Genomic DNA, 21,883 nt, shown 5'->3' with positions numbered 1-21,883 from the left:
TGTTTTTTTGGCCTTTAGACTTCAGAAAACATGAGGCAAGCGCAGTCCAAGCCCTTGGAGAGCACTTCTCAGCAGTCAGAGGCCAGCAAGACAGCAGTCCTTCACAGCAGAGCAGTCTAGGTGAGTCTTTTGGGCAGCCAGGCAGTTCCTCTTGACAGGTTACAGGTAGCAGGTTCAGGTCCAGAAGTGTCTGAGTTGGTGGGATCAGGGACCTAGTTTATATACCCAAAAATGCATTCGAAGTGAGGGAGACTTCAAAGAGTGGTTTGAAGTGCACAAGGTCCCCTTTCAGTACAGGTCTGCCAGAGTCCCAGTAGGGGGTTGACAGTCCATTGCATGAAGGCCACTAGCCTTTGAAATGTAAGTGTCAGGCCCTCCACCCTTCCAGCCCAGGAAGACCCATTCAGTATACAGATGAATACCGATGTGTCTCAGTGTCATGTGTTTGTGGTTGTCTGGGTGGAATGCACAAGCGAGATGTTAACCAGGCCATCCCAGACGTGGAATGGAGACAGGCTGTAAGGCACAGACAGATTTTAACTGCAGAGAAATGCTCACTTTCTAAAAGTGGCATTTCTAAAATAATAATACAAAATCTAACCTCACCAATAAGCAGGATTTTCTGGTACTATTCTGGCCATACTAAAAATGACCTGTTTACCCCTTTCTGATCAGAATCTACCACTCAAACAGTATGTGTGGGCAGAGTTAATGCTAGCCTATGAAAGGAGCAGGCCTCTCAGTAGTGGAAAATGAATTTCCACTACCATGACACATAAAACACACCTGCATATGTCCTGCATTTTACCTACATAGCACCCTGACCTATGGGTTACCTAGGGCCTACCTTAGGGGTGAAATGTGTATTCTTTCTTGTGTAGAAAAAGGGGAGTTTAAGGCTTGGCAAGTACTTTTAAATGGCAAGTCAAAGTGGCACTGAAACTGCATACACAGGCCTTGCAAAGGCAAGGGGCTACTTATGTGGGTGGCACAACCAGTGCTGCAGGCCCACTAGTAACATTCAATTTGCAGGCCCTGGGCACATGGAGTGCACTGTGCTAGGGTCGTACAAGTAAATAAAATATGCCAGTTGTGTATGAGCCAATGTTAACATGTTTTAGGGAGACAGCATGTGCACTTTAGCGCTGGTTAGCAGTGGAAAAGTGTCCAGAGTTTTAAAGCCAGCAAAATTTGGTCAGAAAAAGAGAAGGAGGAAGGCAAAAAGTTTGCGGTAACCCTGCAAAGGGGCCATTTCCAACAGTGCTCTCTCCCCTCCTACCTCCTGTGGCTCAGCCCCAGCCCTCCTTGTACAAACTGCTGGCTGAGCCAACAGATGTAAAATGATGATAACTAAAACATAGCAAGCTGTCCTTTTATTTTTCATCCTCTGACTCAGCCAGGGGGGTGACGCCCTTCTGCCACTGCAGAGGAGCTGCCCCTGTTTCACACACTACCCAATTCAACCTTAAACAGGATTAGTGGACTACTGTAACTACAATAAGTACTGAGCTTAAGCACATTATATTATGTTGCGTAATAGAAATTTTTGATGACCTAACTAGCCTTTGTATTGGCTCTCATATTACTAAAGTAGTTCAATAATCTGTTCCCAATTGCTCTCAGTTATGTATTCTGTGAATTAACTTCCCTGATAATAGCATCCACTGTTTGTGCAAATGAACTGGATAAACTGTCAATCAGTTTAATACGGTCGGATGTTTCAAACTCTGAAAATCTTACATTTCGATTTGAAATCACCTCAGAGTTACTTGCCTGCCATGAAGTGCATTTCACATCTTATTTCTTAATTAAAGGCGGATAAGTAGCTGATGATTTTCCACTCAAAAAACAAGCTTAGAACCATCACCAGTGAAGGACACGCAATAGCGTCAGCTTTCAAGTCAGGCACATGAAACATTGCAAAAATAATATAGTAGGAATTGTAACACGAGAAAACTGAAGATTTAAACCAGTAAGGTTCCAAAGGAGTCACAAATATGGTACATACAGATAGTGCCTGTGTAATCTTTAGTATTCTGATGCAAGGAAAATCAAATCCGTGAAACTGCTTGGCACTAGGAGGTGAGACACGGACCATGAACCTAGTATCTTCAAATCTATATTTGGCAACTCAAGTTTTCAGATGCCAAATTATCCCTTGGCTTTTGTTTTGGTAGTTTGGCTCATTCACGGATAAAATGCTAGTTTCTCTAACTTCCTTTGGATGACATTTTGCAGATTTCTTAGAGACTATTCACTCCATTGGGACATTTTTGGGCTATACTATCGACTGGTCTAAATCCAAAGCCCTACATTTATCACTCAAAAATGAGAAATTAGACTTTGATGCTAGTTTTATTTGGACTAAAGACTGTCTACACCATTTGGAAATTCTCTTTGGCAGAATAATGGACAATCTCATAGCATGTAATAAAAATATAATATGAGTCAAATTGAAAGATACATTTTCTACTTGGTGTAAACTTGGGTTATAATTATGGGCAAAATGCCATTTAAATGTGCTTGTTGCCCATATGTCTGTATATTCTATCACAACTCCGAGATAAAAGCTTCATCAAAACCAACGCTGTGTAACGCAAAGCCGCACAGAGTCTTGTTGTACAGCTGAGAGCTTCATCGGAACCTACACCCAATGATGAGAAGCCTCTTCGCATCACTAAGAGCTTCACAGGAACAGATGCTGAGTGACACAAAGCCCTGAGAAGCCCCGCCACAGAACTGAAAGCTTTATTAGAACAGATGCCAAGTGCTGGGTAAATTTGTGAGTTTTGTGGTTCACCCCGACAAGGGTTGTCGTTGTTCCCCTAGTGGGACTTCCACCACCCTCAACCTGTAAACCAAATTCCTACAAGAATGAAATACCTTTGGTCCTATACTGCTATGTGACACATGATATGCAGTGTGCTCCTTTTATAGATTAAGCACAGTACATGCTGTGCTTGAAAGGCACACTTTAAAGGTGACTTTTGACGATATGCAAATATAAGTTTCCTACATGGCAGAGACACTTTCCACTTTGCTGTTGGTATTTGCTAATTTCAAGACAAGGTGTAAAACTTTTTCTGGGTTTGAAATACAAATCATAAAGTCCTAATTAGAAGAACAAAAGTTAAAGTATACCTTGAAAAATGTATTTTCCCCAATGTTACATAGCAAAATATAGCGAACTTCCCACATGGCTAAATATTGAACCATCTCATATGAAGGATTTTAGTTTGAAAAATCCTTCTTTTTACTGCCAGTATTAAATATGACAAAGAGATTTTAGTTACTGTTGGCACCATTTGACAAGTATGCCTAGGATTATCCAAGCAGAAAAAAACTATTTCTTTACATATGAAAAAGCTACAGTATGCTGTAATTCTTATCTTAGACTACTGAAGTCAAATAAAAACTAGAGAATCCATTACATTACCAATGGCAAAGATACTGCCTTATCTAGATTGCAAGAAGAGTACAACAGTGCTCATGGTAGAATTTAGAATCTAAAACGTGTCCTTACAGCTGTTATGAATCAATTTCACATCCCAGATCTTAAATCACCAGAATCCATACATATTTGATTTAACAATTACTTTATACAGAAATAGGACCCCCTGCATTTGACACCTCATAATTTAGAAAGACTCTAGATTGCTTGAAACACCTTCACCTTCACATTTGAAGACTGGAAAAGAGCTAAGTATGCCTGTAGGGGTCCCTTCTGTAAAATACATTATCATTTAGAAGAATATGCCCCACTCGGCTGTTTCGGATAATACAGAAACAAATCTTTTTGAAGGTTTATGTGAAGCATTGGACACCAAACTTAAAGGAAGATGTTGATTGCTGGAGATGCAAGAAAGATAACACAGGCTAATAGCATATATTAATTGATACTGGTTTAATTCCCTAATAGTGGAAAATAAATGTTATTAAGATAAAATTCATTACAGATTTAGACCTCCAGTTTGATCCTTATGTGCTACTGGCTAAAGACCATTACCAGACCAAAAGTCTGCAAATTGTTGTGCTCTTAGGACTTCTAAATTGCAGTGATTACTAAATTGACAATCCTTTGTTGCTGGAAAACATCAAAGAAAGAAGGAAAGAAAGCTAATCTGAAGGATGTCACCTTCAGTCTGAGGCATGATCAGTCCCATAATGAAACTTGAAGGGGCCCCCCTGCAAAGTATATTGAGGGGCACCCTTCCCCAGCCAACCACCTACCACTTTTATAGAGGGGGATCCTTCAAGCATGTTGTCCCCCACACCACGGGGGCTGTAGGGGCTTATGTTATGTCACTGGGCATAATGTATTGGCTTTCACTTGCATTTAGTCAGGATATTGATGCCTATGATTAACCTTTTGTACACTTCGTAGTCACACGTTGGGTAGAAGGCATCCCTTCTGTAAATTATGACTTCAAAATCATTTTTTTGAGATCAATTTGATTTTATATCCAGGCTCGCAATTTAGTGTTTTACTTTAAATGTATTACTAGTTTCTAGAAATGTCTATATATAGTTTCTCTCATTGTTTGAGTGTCTTATTGTTTTATATTTCTTTAACAATTTTTTTTATAATCATATCCTCAGCATATAGAGTATAGTGTTAATCATTAGGGTATTAATTGATTACTAAACATCTCAAGTGTTTCAGGTAAACACATAATGGGAGTGTGCTACTTAATGAGGCCAACTGATTGAGTATTGAGACATTACTAGTAGATGCCCTGGGGTAAAGTTTTTGTTGGCAGAGCGAGGGGAAGAAAGAGGGAAGAGAAGGGTGAGTGTCAGATGTCATCTTATTTGGTATCAGATCAACAATAATATTGGGTCTAAGCATTTATCACAAGTGTTGCTGTAAAAGGTTGTAAAGTGTGAAAACGTAAGATGCGTCTGATTATCAGAAAATGAATGTTCAGGCTATGTATGTAACAGTGGGGTTTTACTTCTCTGTCTGAGGAAAAAGAGAGTTTGTAGAGATAAGGGCTAGCAACAGAAATGTGAGTAGTCAATCCTTTTATTGTTAAATGTTGGTGGATAATAGCACATTACTAGAATGTTCAGGGTGGGGTTAAACTGCTATTTGTTTATTCATTTATTTAGTTATATATTTTTTTATAGTGTCAACTTGGTCCGAAGTTGTTAAAATACTTTGCCACAAGAAGGGAAAAATTATTATAAATGGTAAAGTTATCATAACGATAATAATGAAACTGCACATACAAGGCCGCCACTTAATCAGAAAGGAATCAAAATGTGATATTTACAATTACCAGAAAACACTTGCAATACATAAATCAAATAAAATATCAGGAAGGATTCAAGGATGAGAAATATACAAAAAAGCAGGCACAAGAGAAAAGAGAATCAAGAGAAGGTTATATATATGGGAGGTTGAAGATTTGAACGCGGTACTGTGAAAGTAAAACGGCAAAGGTAATAATATAGAAAGTGGCAGAGAAAAATTATAATAACTGTGAGGGGGAGAAAAAGGAAGGTAGACAAGGAGCTAAACGCAAGTGAGGAGCAGGGAGTGAATTAAAGGGAAAGATTAAAGGGGTCGACTGGGTCCAGAAAGGAATGTCTCTGAAAGAGAAGCAATTATTAAGTTATCCAAAGAAGTAGATGTAGAGAAAGGTGAAGGAAAATAATCTCTCGAAGGAGCATGCTCTCCAATTATGAAGGCAGATAGTATGGCTATTTGTAGTAAATATTATTAATATGATGTCATAATCTTGATGCTTCTATCAGCATTTAACTAAAATACTACATGCCACTCCTGAGTGTTTTCCAGGGGAGGCTCCTCCATTAGGGCGGAGAAGTGCTGTTCCCGCCAGCAGCGGCAGCTGCAAAACCTTTCCAAGAAAACAATAATAAACTGAGTTTATTATTGTTTTCTTGTAAAGTGATGGGGCCACGGGGGTGATGAGCAGTGAGGTGGAGTGTACAGCACAACCCCTCAGTGCGCATGTATGATTGGCTGGCCAAACACACATACACAGTGGGCTCTCTCCAGCCTGACACTGTGTTGCCGGGCTGGAGAGAGCATGCACAGCTTCCCTGTCTATCTGGGAGCGCCCTGACTGCGTGCTCCCAGACAATCCTGACACTGCTCTGAGCAGAGTCAGGAATTGCCTCAGGGTAGGCTGGGAGCCTGTGCCAGCAGCAGAGAAGGGTCATAGTGGTGTCAGTGGTGTCAGCCGCGGCAGCGATTGTGGTAAGTGTTTTCTTTTTTATAATGAATTTAATGTTTACTACCCCCCTTCACCCCCTCCCCAAGCACCTCAAGCTGCGACTGGTGTTTCCTAAGCTACTGGGAGGAGGAAAGCTGCTTTTCCAAATGACTATCTATGGCCTTTGAAGGTTGCCTGCTGGGGTAATTTTGCGGTCCCATTTTATATGGGTTCTTCTGGGACCATCCATGACATCCTTGAGGTTCAATACCACCGAAAGCTCCCTAACGTTCCATTCAATGGTTTCTCTATACACGAAATCAAAAGAACATCTACAAATCCCCATGCTGTTACATAACGTGGACAGGCTGGTGGGAACAGATGCACAATTTATCACCGAAAAGAAGCACAGGTGAGCTCAGGAGAATGTAATGTTCTTCAGCATAGGAAGGGTTGAACCTCGTGTTATTTCTGGGTAATGATGAAATATGAAGCACTCCTTAGATAAATAACGAATATTCATGTTTTACGTTTGAAATCCTTCAATGTAAGCAGGGCAAATTATTACTTCGACAGCCTCATTGTTCACACTATTATCCCTTTTTTCATGAATTAGGATACAGCTTCTTTTTCTTAAAATATAGGAAATACATCAGCAGCTGTTCTGTTGGAACAAATTGAGAAAAATAATCTGCTTGTAAAGGGCTGCTGGGAGGCTAACAATAGATCGAATTTACTCGGCTGGCATTGCTGGGCCCTAAAGAGAAGCGTTATTTAATGGGATTCTGTATTCGGATTAATGGTGAATAAAATATGTTATATACTCTGTAACATAGATAAACACGTTTTAGCATTGTGATCGTGTTTTTATACTCGGACAGGTAAAACAGAGGACCAAATAGACTAAAGGGCAAAACAAACTTTTTAATTTAATCATAAACACTACTGGATTCTGGCAATCAAAATTATTGTTTCTAATCAATGATGGTACTTCGCAAGACTGTTTTGTGATTATACAAATGGCATAAATGAGAGTTGTCGGCTCACGAAGACCTTTTTCCCGCTCTAAAATAAATACAAAGGGCGGATGGTCAGTAAGTTTGGTGGGGTGAGTTTCAGATTTCCCAACAATCATGCTGGCACATAACAAGGGCATGGGGGCAGCGGGAAGGGAGCGGAATGCGTATTGGTAGGGGTACTAGGGCAGAGATAGTACATTATTTTGTGAAATAACCAACGTTTTCTCTCCAAACAAGAGACAGTGTGTGTGCGTTTTTGTCTCTGTGTAAAAATTCCTGGTGAAATCCGACAGAAACCTCACCATACTCGACTGAAAATCACCTGCACCCGACTATTTATCACAAAATACTTTTATTAGTGGGGGTGTAACTCCCCTATGCTCCCCCTCCCCCGGGAAGCTACGAACCTGTGAATACAGTGAACTGCCTCTATGGAAAGGAAACATTTTAGTTACAAATGTTTGTAAAATCTATTTCCATAACATTAGGAAAACAAAACTGCTTCAAAATATGTGGCTGATTCCAGATAATTTCTTTAGTGTAACTGGATAATTTGGGTTCCACCATTGGTCGTCTTTAGCTAAAATAAAGGTTGGCAAGGTCAATAAGTCTTGCCTTTCAAAGGAGAGTGCCAAACTATTGCTTTTACCAGTGCTTCTTTCCCAGGGCCGGCTTTAGCGCTTGTGACATCCTGAGGGACACTCTTTTTTGGTGCCTCTCACCCCATGATTCACTTACTACCACCCAGCAAATTTGACCCTCATCTCTACATAGCAACCCTTTCATATACAGTCATTTGTTTTAAAGCGCTTGTAAAGGTTGGCTTTCCTAATCCACTCAGCTATCCATATAAAATAGTTCTGTTCTTTGCAGCAGGTACATTAACCATCTATGCTACTTTATGGTGAGTTAAAATTGCCGGTAGGTAAAACTCCCATCTCTCTACCTTGCAGGAACATTAATCACAAGAGGTATCTTGACATTTTAATTGTTTCCTGAAGGCTGGACACACAAGGAACTTTTCAGCAGGTGCTTTTAAATCTCAAATTTCATAAGTTATTGCTAAGAACAGCACCCCCATGAGGTCAGTGCTCCCAATCCAGGTCAGCACCCGGTGCAGCCGCACCACTCACACCACTCTAAAGCCGGCCTTGTTCTTCCCATGGAACACCTGCACACAATAGTTCTCATTACGGATGTCCTGTTAAATTCTGATGTGTGTAATAAGACCAGTTATTACAGATTCCCAAATCCTGAGGCTCTGATTTAAGCTAAAGTGGTGCTCGGCAGTGCTGCGCCACTTTGAAACACAGGGATGCACCGTATTTACAGGAATATGGTGCAGCCCTGCATTTCCTCCTGCGCAGGCACTAAATTAAACTGCCTGCGCAAATGCAGGCATCCTTGCGCCATACTGCAAGGGTGTCTGCTTTGAGGGGATAGATTGTTTATGTGCAGGAAGGTTTCCCTTTCTGCACATAAACAATATATTATGCGATTTGGCACTTCTAAATGTGCTGTAAAATGCAGCACACATAGAAGTACCAAAGCATAATTTTGGAATGATTGTTTATGTGCAGGAAGGGACATCTTCCTGCATATAAACAATCATCAATGGCATTTTGCTTCTTCTATGTGTGCTGCAGAATGCAGCACACATAGAAAAAGCAAAAAGCAAGGAGGAACAAAAGCATTCCTCCTCATATTGCCATGCTAATGCCATCCCAGGGGTGTTGTTAGTTTTTGGCGCTGCCTTAGGTTTACAACAACTCATAAATCTGAGGCAGCATCAAAAGCAATGAGTGTTGCGCTGAAACACCCACTGCAACACCCATTGCACGCCCCTCTGACGCAGAAAGCTGTATTGGAGGGTCCCATATTTACAAGGAGGTGTAACGCCACAAAAAGTAGTGCTACACCTCCTTGTAAATATGAAGCACTGGTTAGCCCACTGGAGCGTCACAAGAAATGACGCTCCGGTGGCGCTAGGGGCTGTTAAATTTGGCCCTGAGTTTTGCAACAAACACTGCAGCCTCAAAATTATCTGAAGGCAAATCTAGCCAGATCAATCCTGTACACATTAAAAGCTACATGGAAGCCCCACTCATTTTAGGTGATAGTTATCATTCCCAATAAATTCTTTCTTGGTGTCCAATTTTATTGTGTGCAGTATCTACCACATCCAGTGATACCCACTCATAAGGAAGGTCATATTCTTATTTTTATTTCACCTTTCTAAAATAACCATCAGCCATAAATGCACAGTAAAGTACAAATATCCAAAAGTGGCTTCTGGTTTGTCACTAATGCAGGTATGTGCATGACAAGGTGGCCGCAGGCAGCCAAATGCCTTCATTAGCATTGTGGTGCACCAGAGTCATTTTGGCTTCTTTACTTAACATTCCTAATTAAATTAAAGAAAACAAATGTAAAGTGGGGAAGGATTGAGGGACAACGAGGGAGTAATGGGTGGGTGTCAGTGAGTTGATTGCTTTTTTTAAAAAAAAAATGGGAGAGGACAATGGGAGACAGTAGAAAATCTGTTGTTGCTACATGGTCACCTCAGAGGTTTCACCTTTTGCTGCACCCTTGCTTTGTTTGTTTTAGAACTATGTGCACAGTATCCGTCCTAATCAGGAGTAATGTGCCTATTCTCCCCTTTAAACATGGCTAAACTGGTTTATTCCTAATTGACAAATTTAACTTGTCTACAAGTCCCTAATATATGGTGTGGAAAGTGCGACCAAGGCCTGGAAAATATAAAAACACTTGTGGGCTGTAACACAGTGGTAGTTCTAAAATGGCTACAGGCTTACCCTGTGAACCCGGCTGTTAGACGTGTCAGCCTTAGGATAGTCTTCCCCCAAAACTCTTTCCTTCATCCTCATATTTTTCTGAATTAGTTTTTGTTGGCATTAGGGCTCTGTGCCCTTTAACGCTGCTAACCAGTGCTAAAGTACTTGTGTTCACCCCCTAAACCACTGAAAATTTGGCTTACAGCAGATTGGCATAGTTAACTTACTTTTATGTCCCCAGTGAAGTGGTATATCATATACCTAGGGCCCGTTAGATAAATGCTGCTATTGAGCCTGCAGCACTTATTGTGTCACCCATTTAAGTAGGCCTTTAAAACCTGCTTGAGGCCTGCCATTACAACCTGCCAGCAGTTTTAAACAGCTCCACCTAGGCACTTGTTAGGCTCCTACGACTTCACTCACAACATGTAGGGCTCGGGACTCCCTCCATCGGAGGCAAACAGAAGGGTCCAGACTGGGTTCAGTTGCTTTTTGATTGTGGGACACCTCAAGTCAATAGGCCTCTTAACGTTTATTGTATTCCTGTAGCTACACAAGAGGTCAGCCAGCTTACCACTGGAAACCACTGCTCAGTACTGGGTGCAAGTGGGAGCAGGTACAGCCTTTAAGATATCCATGCAATTCGAAGCCAGCAGGATCATTTCTCTTCTAGTCTTCCTCAGGTCCAGATGTGTTCTGATACGCTGTGCATGAGGTACCACCTTTGTAATTTTTACAAGGAAGAGTGCGGGGCTGACTCATGGACATTCCCTAACCTAGAAGGAAAAGGTTTGAAACAGCAAATCTTAGAAGTTTTGCAGCACATCGTTGTAAGATCTGGCATCCTTGGAGTGGTTTTCCTCCTAACCTTTTGCCTTCAGACTTTCTGTTTTGCACATTTGATTTTTGCTGGCTTTAGGACTCTGCACACTTTACCACTGCTTACCAGTGCTAAAGTGCTTGTGTTCTCATCTCGAAACATAGTAAAATTGGGTTACACCCAAATGTTGCTTTTAATTTATGTTTAAGTGCCTAGTAAATGGGAGTACCTGTGCCCAGGATCTGTAAATTGAATACTGTTAGTGGGCCTGCAGCACTGATAGTGACACTCACTCACGTAGTCCTTTACACATGTCTCAGGCCTGCCATCGCAGCCTGTGCATGTTCAGTTTTTAACTAGTATTTCAACCTGTCAAAGTAAATCTGTTGCCAGGCCTAAACCTTCTTTTATAATAAGCATAAGGCACCCTTAGGGTAGGGTTTGGACAGCTCAGTGGGCAGGATGCAGTATAATCACGAAGAAGGCCATTTACTTTAAGTTTTACATGTCCTAGTAGTGAAAAACTCATAAAATTGTTTTTCACTATTGTAAAGCGTACCACTTGCATAGGATAACATTGGAGTTACTTTATTACATGTACATGTAAGAAAACACCTTAACTTATGGTTAAGTCAGATTTTAAGTAACCATTTTAAAAATGTCACTTTTAGAATGATGGAATTTCTTTGCGTTAGCCATTTGATGCCTGTAACCTGTCTGTGGGTCACATGTTTAGGTGTAGTTGACAATTGGGCTTTGTGTTTTCCTCCTATGCAGCCACACACATTGGGCTGCATAGGTGTGACTGGATGGTCCAACACTGGTAGATCTTGAGTAAGATTTTCCTCGCTCGCCAACTCAACATTGGCTAGCGAGGAAAAAACTCCACTCCACTATGCAGAGTTTTCCGGAACTCCGCATTCTAATTGGAGCGCGGAGTGGGAAAAACTCTGCAAACTCCGCGAGCAGAGCGGAGTTCACCGCCCACCCTCAGTTGAAGGCCTCCTTAAATTTGACTTAGTTAATATTTAAAGGAGAGCTGTGTTCTGCTCAAAGGGTTATTTTGATAGGTTTGCCTGCAGGTTTAAAATTTTCAGGAGTCAAACTACACAAATAGGCCTGAAGGCGTGTTTTGTTTGAAAGACTAGTAGAGGGCAAAACATATGATACAGTTCAAGCCACCCAAAGCAGAGCTGTCCCTCAGATTACATAGAAGCCATAGGCATTATCCTTAAGAAAGCCAAAGTAACCTTCATTATCCCAGATTTTCTTTGCTCAGAATTGGCAAACCACTGCAACGTCTTAACAAGTGTATATGCACTGGTTTTAGACTACAGAGCTGTCACTTTTGATACCTGGAGTTTATTGGTTATGGTGTCAGACACCAGTGCTTTCTCCAGGTATACACATAATTTACAGTTTCCAGCCTAACATATCAGAGCTATTTCTTAGTCTACACAGAACATGTGTTCATGCTCAAAACACAAACCTATTTTCATGTGGCACAACAGTTACAAGCTCAGGCCTCTGACAAAGTTATTTCAGAGCCTAAGAGTCTAGAAACCAAAAATCTTTCCAACAGTATGAGGACTCTGACAGCAGAGCAATCCCTCAGGTTACATTGCTTTCACTGCATGTTAGATCAAACATGGATCTATCAGTTGAGCTGCTCAGGATCAAGACTGTGTCAGCAAGATTATACTTATCACTTACTCCTGACTCCGGAACCTACCCTGCCCGTTCTCGGATGGATGTTGCATTATCAAAAATTAGTGTCAGTTTTCAATTTTTTTTCCACTGCTTGAATTATTTTTAAGTATGAAGCAAATCTGTCTTTTGCATAGTGCACGCATGATAAGATTGTAATATCAATTTCTCAATCAACATGTTCATTTACTCATCTATGTATTCTTTTGTGGTCTTAGTTTCTCATTTTAGTCTTTTATTTACATTTTTTACCCTTCCACTTAAAGGCTGCCTCACCAATTTCAACTCTATGCTGTAATGGAGGTTTATTTGCAAGTGGAACCACACATAAGAACACCCTTTTTAGTGACACTTTGTCATGTCTGGTATATTCAATCAGTGCTAGCTTTTATCTAACAGGACTTTTCATGCTATGATCAATAAATCCATACTTTTAATAGCAAAATCAAAACGTCAAGATCCCTGATCAAAGTGCAGCTGACTATACAGCCAGAATTAAGGGAAGGAGTAACAAATACTTGGATCCTAATCCCTATGAAAAGGCCACTACATACACTTTGCTGCAGAAGTATCACTGGAAATGTTGATAAAAGCTATTAAAATTCCTTTTGCAATAATGATTTGAACAGGTGTAAATAAAAGACAGATTACTGGCTTGTCCTCTGATTGGAAGGCCTGGTCAATTACTTGAATGCAGATACCACTAGACATCGTCAATTACTGTGCCATGTAGAATGGCTACTGCAGACCGCAAGCAATGCCTTTCGGTAATACAGGCATGGCAAAGGATGCATGCTGTTGTTACTATGCTTATGGGCAATCTTGTCATGCATAATGTAAACGGGGCATTTCTGCAGTCCACGCATGCATGTTGGGTCCTGTATGTTGGTATAAAAGGTCTTGCTTGTGTCCACACTCTGTTCCTCTCCTAAACAGGTTTTCACCATGGCCATTTATGTACCAAACACAGACAACAACATACATTTTCAGGGCATGACTGCAGCTTATGCCCTCGACATCCAATGCCAAGTAAGCCATTGAAACATTCTGTATGCTCCCAGTATACTGTGGGCAAATCACGACTTTCTGTTTTTTTAGCATGTGATCTTAGTAAACAGAGACACAATTCCATCAGTGACTTGAAAATATAAATCAATGCATGAACATCTGACTGGTAGGTAAATGCTAGGCATGCGTTCAAACAAAATAGAATTAATCATGTTTAAGTGCATTGCTTATTCACTTTTATAGGCGTTTCATGTAAAAAACGAATGAAATCTTACTTGGAATGGCTGAGTGCTGGAGATGTAGAGTGTTTTCTTGATCCATCGGTTTCCTTTGCTTCCAAAAGTTTGCCATACCAGGCTGCCCTCTTCATCACGATAAATCCTTTTATAGACTGCTAACGAGTAAACGTGCCTTCCAAACATATGCAAATAGAAGCGGAAAGCGCAGCTCTGGTTCTCATTAATTGTGGCATCAAAGTTTGGACTCAGCAACACAGCTTCGTCTTGGAAGGCTTGGGGTTCCGATGACTCTATGTAAAGATAGTGTCCTTGCACTGTCCCCAAAGTATGATCCTTCATTGGCCCAGTGTTGGGGGTTGACGTTGGACCATTAATCAAGGACCAGTCAAAGTTGTCCTGCGTGTCTTGCTCCCAGTTGCATAACCCATTCTCAAAGCTGCACTGAAGAGCAGGATCTGAAAGTAATCAATGTTTGCAAATTAGACAGAAAAACTAAATGTGAAATGAAAATATAAGTGGACCACCATAAAATACATGGACTATCTATTTGTCCACTTGGTTTATCCGCATTTTATCCCCGTTACATTGTTTTTCCCATTAATATATTTTCTATAATTAGTACAGTGTGATGAAAATATATGTTAAATCAGAAAAAAAGAGAAACCTTCATTTGACAGCAGTGAAGGTGAGCACTATATTTCGTAGGGTGTAGTAAAAAGAACAGAAAAAGTAATGCCTGAACTGTATAAATATGTGTGTACATTAGCAATAAGCTAATACTCCCTCTCAATTGTGTGGACACATTTCTTTGCCTTTTGGTCTTGATTCATGAAAGGGTCAGGGTGTGGATTAGCTCATTAGCACAGGTGCTGTAATTCGATCCATGCCGTCCTTGCATTCCTAGTAGTGGAACAGGCAAGTGCCCCAAAAGAACAAGCGGGGTAGGCTCAGCAAGTCAAAATTAAAAACACACCTTTGCACACAATTCTACTATTCGTAGAACTAGCTGTGCAAATGGATTTTTTTATTTTTTTCGATGTAAAATCTGACTTTGATATACTGAGTGGTCAACTATAATGCCCTAAGTTAGCTGAGTAGTCCTATATATGGGGCTACTGCAATAATGCCATTTAGTGGTCACCTGGAATCACAGTTGCCACTTCTAGATTTTACATTAGGTACCTTTTGACCTTTATGTTTATAAGAACATTTTGCCATTCTTAATGAATTGCATAGTTACTCTTTAGTTCAGGTATCTAGATATTGCTTTTAAAACTCTTTTCAATTGTGCCTGGGCCAATAAAGGTTACTGCAAAATATTTTGTATTTTCGTTTTTTGCTTATCTTTTTAAGTTATATTTATGTTTTTATTCAGTTTGGGGATCCGTGCACTGACAGTTGTTTTTTTAAAACTTTATTTATTGGTATTTTCAAGACGTTATATCTCATAGTCAGTATAGACATAGCATAGTATTTTTTTCATATACAAAATCCAGTAGTATTATTGTCTTCCGGTGATTACTGCAGTGGGACCATGTCCATTTCAAATTCTTTCATCAGGACCAGTTTAGACATTCAGCATCAATGTACCCATGGATCATTACAGTAGTGCTATCGTATCTGAGATCAATTATTCAGCATTATCTTGGCATTACCAATCAAAACTTTTAAACAAAACTAGAAACATTTAACATAGCACCTGAGGAACATTTCTTTGCAGAAGTGTGCAGGGCTACTCAGGGTGTGGTGGGGCATCCAGTTGGTGGAGCCAGAGCCTGTAGGCTTTGCAGTCTCCTGCAATGGGGGAAGGTCCTTCTAATTAGGTGTGAGGCGCATCTATAGTCAGCATGTATAGCTGGTGCATTGCACATCGGTATAGCCCCAGCAGTTTCAACCCATCAGCCTCTGCTGGTGCTTGCATCAGTTAGTATCTGTGGTGCATGTATTGGGCGTGTCCCCTTCTTGGGGTTTCATCCACTCAGGGGCTGGGGCAGGGTATAATCAGGGTATACACACACTGTCCACTGTTTGCCGGCCACCCTCCAGCTCTTGCATCCCCCTGGACCACAGGGGGAGAATGGGGTGCACATGCACTACTCGTGCCACCTTCGTTTTCAACATGCGTATCTCTGTCTGGCCCACTTTGTAATATCATGCTTCCAGTCTGCCAAGGTTGGACCTCTGGGGGATTTTCCAGGCTATAGCTATCCCGTGCATAGCCAATACCAAGGCAAGATCCAAAAACTTGTTGTCAACTTTCCTAGGGCAGGGTCTGGGGAATAATCCTAGCAGGCAGAGAGAGGGGCCCGGCGTTAGGTGCCGGTTCAGGACCTCCCCCAAGGTTCCCAGGGCCTGGCACCAAAACTGCTGCACTCTAGGGCACTCCCATGTCATGTGATCAAAATCTGGGCCGCTGCATTGCATCTGGGACATCCCCTGGGCTCCCTGCCATATATTGTCCTAAGTCTGTGTGGAGTTAAGTATGTTCTATGGACATAGTGATACTGAGTGTATTTAAAACATGAATTACGGGTCACCCTGTGGGGTTAGGTCAGCACCCTCTGCCACTCTGTGTCTGTCACCTCCCCTCCCAGTGTCACCTACCGTAATGTTTGGAGCGATTGCAGTGGCTTCTGAGTCAGCTCATTGAGTGTCCTGAGGAGCCAGACAACTAATTGAGTACCCTCTCCCATTGTCAGTAAGAGCTGGAGTATTTTGTGCACATCAGGTTCTGCATTCACCATACTCCACAGACCCCGCATAGCATACACCAGCACTTGGTAGGTGAGAAACTGCCCCAGCTGTACTCCAGTCTCTGCAGCAACTTCCTCGAGTGGCATTAGAACCCCAGTCTGGAAGTGGCCCCCAGTATCATCACCCCTGCTTCAGTCCAGGTCGGCATTTGGTGTCCTGTGAAGGGGTGGGCCGGGGTCTTATAAGGTACACCCGTCAAGGGTAGCTCAGGAGTGTATGGGACCTACACGTTAGTGTGCCTCAGGATCTGTCGCCAACAGGTTAGGGCCGCCTTTAGTAGCGTACTCTGGGTTGGGAAGTGAATCTTGGGGTCTAACATCTTAGCTGACAACAGATCAATGCTGATGCTTCCTTGGGATGTGGTCAGGTCCAGGTGGTTCCTACCCGGAAGCCATTTCGAGATCCACCGTAGTTGACCAGCCAGATAATATAATTCAAAGTCTGGCATCCCCAGGCCACCTCCATCGGTAGGTTGGCTGAGACTAGAGCGGGATGTCCTTTGTCAGCTACTGTCCCAAAGGAGTTCATTAAGGAGGGTATCTAGGTCTTTAAACAAGCATGTGCGTATGTTCACTTGTAGGTTAATAAATAAATATAGTAAGAGGGGCATCATAATCATTTTGGACAAGGACACCCCTGCCATCAGGGAGGGTCCAAGGGAGTTCCAGAATGTTACACAAGAACTTAGGGGCCTGAACATTTCACCTAGGTTTCTGTCACAGAGATCTCGTGTGTCATGAAATATTTGTATCCCCAGGTATTTGAACGTGCAGGGAGACCAGGGGATATCAGGGAAACAGGTGATGGGGCATACTGTGCCAGCAAGCAGTGGGAATACACATGTTTTCTTCCTGTTCACTTTAAGGCCTGAAGGGCCCCCAAACTCCTCAAGATAAGGCCCAAGGGATCCCGGTTGTTTCATCTCACACGTAAACTAAGAGGTAATCTGCATACAGTGAGATAATATGATTAGTGGTGACTCCCAGCACTCCTCTGTCATGGTTCTGCATGCGGAACTGAGCCACGAGGGTTTCAATAGCTATGGCAAATAATGGGGAGGAGAGAGGGCAGCCCTCCCTGGTGCTTCTGAATATTCTGTAGGCTTCTGGAAAACTATATAGTAGCTCCACCCAATGCACCCATCCTGATCATCATCACTTGCAGATAATCCTATCTCAGTAAGTTGAATGCTTTCTCCAAATCAATTGAAAGGAGCATAGTATTAGGGTGTTGCATGTTATGAGGAACCTGCAGAAGTGAGTACAAACATCTGAGGTTCAGAGATGTGTTGCGTGCGAGAATAAAACCATTTTGGTCTTCATGTATTAGTTGGGAGTTGTGAGGGAGTAGTCATTTAGCCATGGCTTTGCGCGGTATCTTGAAGTCGCAGTTCAGCATAGATAGTGGTTGGAAATCAGTCACTGAGGCAAGGGGACGACTAGTGCTTCCCTCATTGTCTCTGGGAGTATATCCTTGTCGTACGCTTCCATTTACAGTTCAATCAATCTGGGTGCCAGGATGTTTCCATATGATTTATAGAACTCCATGGGAAGTCCATCTGTGCCCAGTGTTTTGCCTGCTGCCAGTTGCTGAATGGCGGCCTTAACCTACTCTAACATTATTGGTGCACCCAGGGGGTCCCTGTCTGCCTGTTCAAATGTTTGCAGTAGCAGTGACAGTGTCTCTAATTGGTGTCCCAACGTCCGTGGCAGCTCATCCTCAGGCTGCCCGTAAAGTGACATGTGGTAAGTTTTAAATGCGTTGTTTAAGTCCGTTGAGGAGTATACACATGTCCCATCAGTCACGCAGAGACTTGTGACCGTAGTGCACTAATTTCCAGGGTGCACCAACCAGGCTGTCATTCTGCCAGATTTACCCTCCTCCTGATGTACTGAAACAAGGTACCTCCGATAATTGTTTCAACGCAGTCTTTCCAGTGTCTCATTAGATGCCTCACGTGTATTGAGCAACCATTGTCGCACCCCCGAATTGTGCCTTGCTCATTATCTCTGTTGTGTATCTCCATCTCTAGATGGTTTAGGTCATGCTCGAGGATTCACTGGATTCCCACTGTCTGCCCCATACAGTTTCCCCATGTCACTACCTTTAAGGCCTCCCATTCTATACTTCGGCCTGTGGTGGACTCCTTATTGATGTTAATATGTTCCATTAAGTGTTTCCTGATGGAGTTTCTATAAGTTGTGCCTTCCAGTGCCCCTGGCTGGAGTCTCCACATAGGGATTGGGGGCCTATCGCTTGCACAGCACCAGGTGAGCAGTAACGGACTGTGGTCTGACAGGGTGCACCCCAGATATTTGGTGGGCACGACCCCGGGGCTAAGAGTCTTAGTACATATCACCCGGTCTATTCTGGTGTGGAGGTGATGAAGGCTCAAGTAATATGAGTAGTCCCCATCTTGGAGGTGCTGGATTCGCCAGATATCTTCCATGCCCTCGTGGGTTATCCAGTTGGTCAGTCCCTTCATCATCCTATGTGCCACTGCCCCAGGTAGGGGGGAGAGAGGGGTCCATCTCTGTATGAAGAGTGCAATTAAAGTCCCCTCCCACCAGTAACTGTCCCCCTGAAAATCTAGCCAATCAGCCTGAGAGGGTATGCAGGAATGGGACCTAGTCCTGGTTGGGTGCATAAATACATCCCAAGGTGATATGCCTCCCATGCAATGTGCCCTCTACAAAGACATATTGGCCATCCTGATCTATATCAGTGGCTATGACTTCAAAGGGGACCCCAGCCCTCACCCATATCAGTGTGCTCCATGCAAACGCAGAATATCATATCAGAGTGTCATTTACCTGCCCCCTCCATCTACGTCAGATCCTGTCAGCCTCCTGTGTGGTGAGATGTGTTTCCTGGAGTAACGCTTTATGGAGTCCTCTTCTCTTTACATACGCCAGGATCTTGTGACGTCTAGTGATGGAACCCATACTCCGGATATTCCATGTTACCAGCTTGTAATAAGCCATAATAGCAATTCATGTTCAGTGTGAAGTACCCCACCTTCTCCCTTCCTCATTCTCTGTCTGCTTGGATCCTTGTCAGAACAGCAATATTTGACCTTACTTGCACAATTTGGTAACACAATCACAACAATCTTCAACTCCCGTTTCCTGGGGCAATCCCACAACTGCCAATTGCTCAGACTATAAAGGATAAACTCAACAATTGAAACATGTCATGTAGTAATATCTCCATCAGTTGGGGCTGGGTGAGAATCTGGGGGTGGACATGGCTGCTGTGGCCCATTGAGCTGGGGGAAGCCCCCATCAGGGTCCATTTGTAGGATCTAGGATGATAAGCAATGGATCACCCCAGTTTGTCTGCAGCCTGGGGGGTAACTATCGGGATCTCATATGTATGATGCAAGTCTGAGTCAGTGTAGGGTGCTCAAGAGTGGGTAGCTTGTCCGCTGCGTTCTCCTGTTGGTTTGGTGCTCTGTAAAGATGTCACTGCTTTCAGTGTTGCCTTCCTGTCTTTGTCACTTTGTTCCAGGGCAGGTCCAGGTCCCTGCCGGGGGTGGTCCTGTGGCCTCCGAGACCTCCTGCGTCTCCGCTGGGTCAGCTTTCCTGTTTCAGTGGTAGTATCTGTACCTTGTTTCTATGACTTCAGCCAGGCTCAAGCCTCCTCCTGTGTTTGGTAGAAGTGTGTGTGGCCTTCCATTATTACCCACAGTCAGGCTGGGAGCAAGAGCGAATACTGGATCCCCTCCTCCCGAAGCGCACATTTCACCTCTGTGTAGGAGGCTCATGTGGCCTGTACCTCAGCAGTAAAGTCTGGGAGGAGCGTCACCATTCCATTATCCACCCTGAAAGGTCCAGCCTCTCTGGCATGTTGCAGCAGTACGTCTCTGTCTCTGTAATGCAGTAATTTGGGGGGGAGGGGGGGGGGGTCCCGGGCCCAGCAGCCTTGTTGGCACTCTGTGCACATCTTAAACACAAAAAAGGGAGTTATCTGCTCCGGGGCCACCTCTGTCCTTATCCACTGTCCTTATCCATTGCTCCAGGTAGGACACCATGTCAGTCCCTTTGGTGCCCTTGAAGAGACCGATAATGGGTACATTGTTTCTTCGATTTCAGCCTTCCGCATCCTCCAATCTTCACTCCAACCGGTAGACACGTTCGGTCAATCTTATCAGTTGGGCTTTCATCTCTTGGTGAGATGGGTTTAAGTCTGTGAGTGTGGTTTCGGTGTTCCGGACCCCATCGGCTAGCTTTAGATGTTCAGTGCTTAACAGGCCCAATTCAACTGAGACTTTGCCTATTTCACACTGCAGTGTTGTTTTGGTATCCTCAATGGTCCCAAGGATCTTATCCAGTGTGGCTTGTAGTGAGGTGGGGACAGGGTCCATCATGTCTGGTTGCGCCATTCTGCTTGCTCATAGTTGTCCTTGTGATTTGGCTCTGTTTCTGTTTCCTCAGTCTGTTCCCCAGTGGACTTAAGGACAGCTCTGTTTCCCCAGAGCCCCCTTCTATGGCTCGGTGAGACCAGATCCTGTGTAGTGTAAAAAGAACAGCCGTGGCGGAGGCTCATATGGGTCAATTAGCCTCCCCGGTCTCTGTCCTATATGGTGGAGTCTGCACCTACGAAGGGGGTCTGATCCAGCCCAGAATGCACCAGCGGAGAGTGCAGACTTAATTCTGACCACAGTCACTGGGGCTCGCCAGTCCCCCAGGAACCCAAACAGGGGGAGAGAAGCAGATGCAGCCTCATGCCGCAATAGTTAACCACCCTGCCTATCAACCCCATGGGGCGATGGCAGTCAATGCACCGGGTGGTCCCCCGCTGCCCCACGACTCCCCACACCGCTCTGCAGGCTCAAGATTCATGTGACTCCGGGGGGCCCACTCTCGTCCGGCTGTTTGTGCTCTGTGGACCTATATGGATGTCTCCAGAGAGGCCCCCCTTGGGTGTCGGGCAAGGCTCAGCTCTTCATGGTGCCACTCTCTGCTCGGAGTGTGACAGCGGGGGGCAGGTCTGCCCCCTGGCACACGCAGCCCAGCTCACGGCTCCTCTATCATCAGTCTGCGGGCAATGGAGAGTGTAGGCAGGCCCAGCCATCCCCCTGATGGGTTTCACCCAGGCCAGGCTACGGCTCTTCTCAGGCTGTGACTACTTCTCAGGCTAGGCCACAGAGTTGTGCTCGGTCCCTCGACTCCAGTCACACATTCTGCCCAGGTCCAACGAGTCGCCACATCACCAGCCTCCTGGGACCTCTCCTTTGGGCCTCCACCTCCGCTCAGCCGCACCCGCCATGCGCACCAGTCATCCGGCCGGAGCAGGCCTTCCCACCAGCACCTCCTCTCGGTAGGCCACGACCATCGGTCTGCCTCCCGGGCACCTC

The 21,883-nt window shown here is 43.7% G+C and overlaps 1 protein-coding gene across 2 annotated transcripts in view; it reads right to left on the bottom strand.

Annotated features, from left to right (window-relative positions):
* Window positions 1-21,883, bottom strand: part of MALRD1 (MAM and LDL receptor class A domain containing 1) — a 2,469,603-nt gene that overhangs the window by 1,962,386 nt on the left and 485,334 nt on the right. For both annotated transcript variants that reach the window (XM_069211777.1, XM_069211778.1), the window contains exon 13: window positions 13,807-14,225. In XM_069211777.1, the coding sequence (XP_069067878.1) occupies window positions 13,807-14,225 (419 nt within the window). The remainder of the gene's footprint in view (window positions 1-13,806; window positions 14,226-21,883) is intronic.

This window comes from Pleurodeles waltl, chromosome 10, assembly GCF_031143425.1.
Source record: "Pleurodeles waltl isolate 20211129_DDA chromosome 10, aPleWal1.hap1.20221129, whole genome shotgun sequence".
Lineage (NCBI taxonomy): Eukaryota > Metazoa > Chordata > Amphibia > Caudata > Salamandridae > Pleurodeles > Pleurodeles waltl.
Note: the sequence above shows the minus strand (reverse complement) of the source record. Positions and strands in the feature narration are given on the sequence as shown.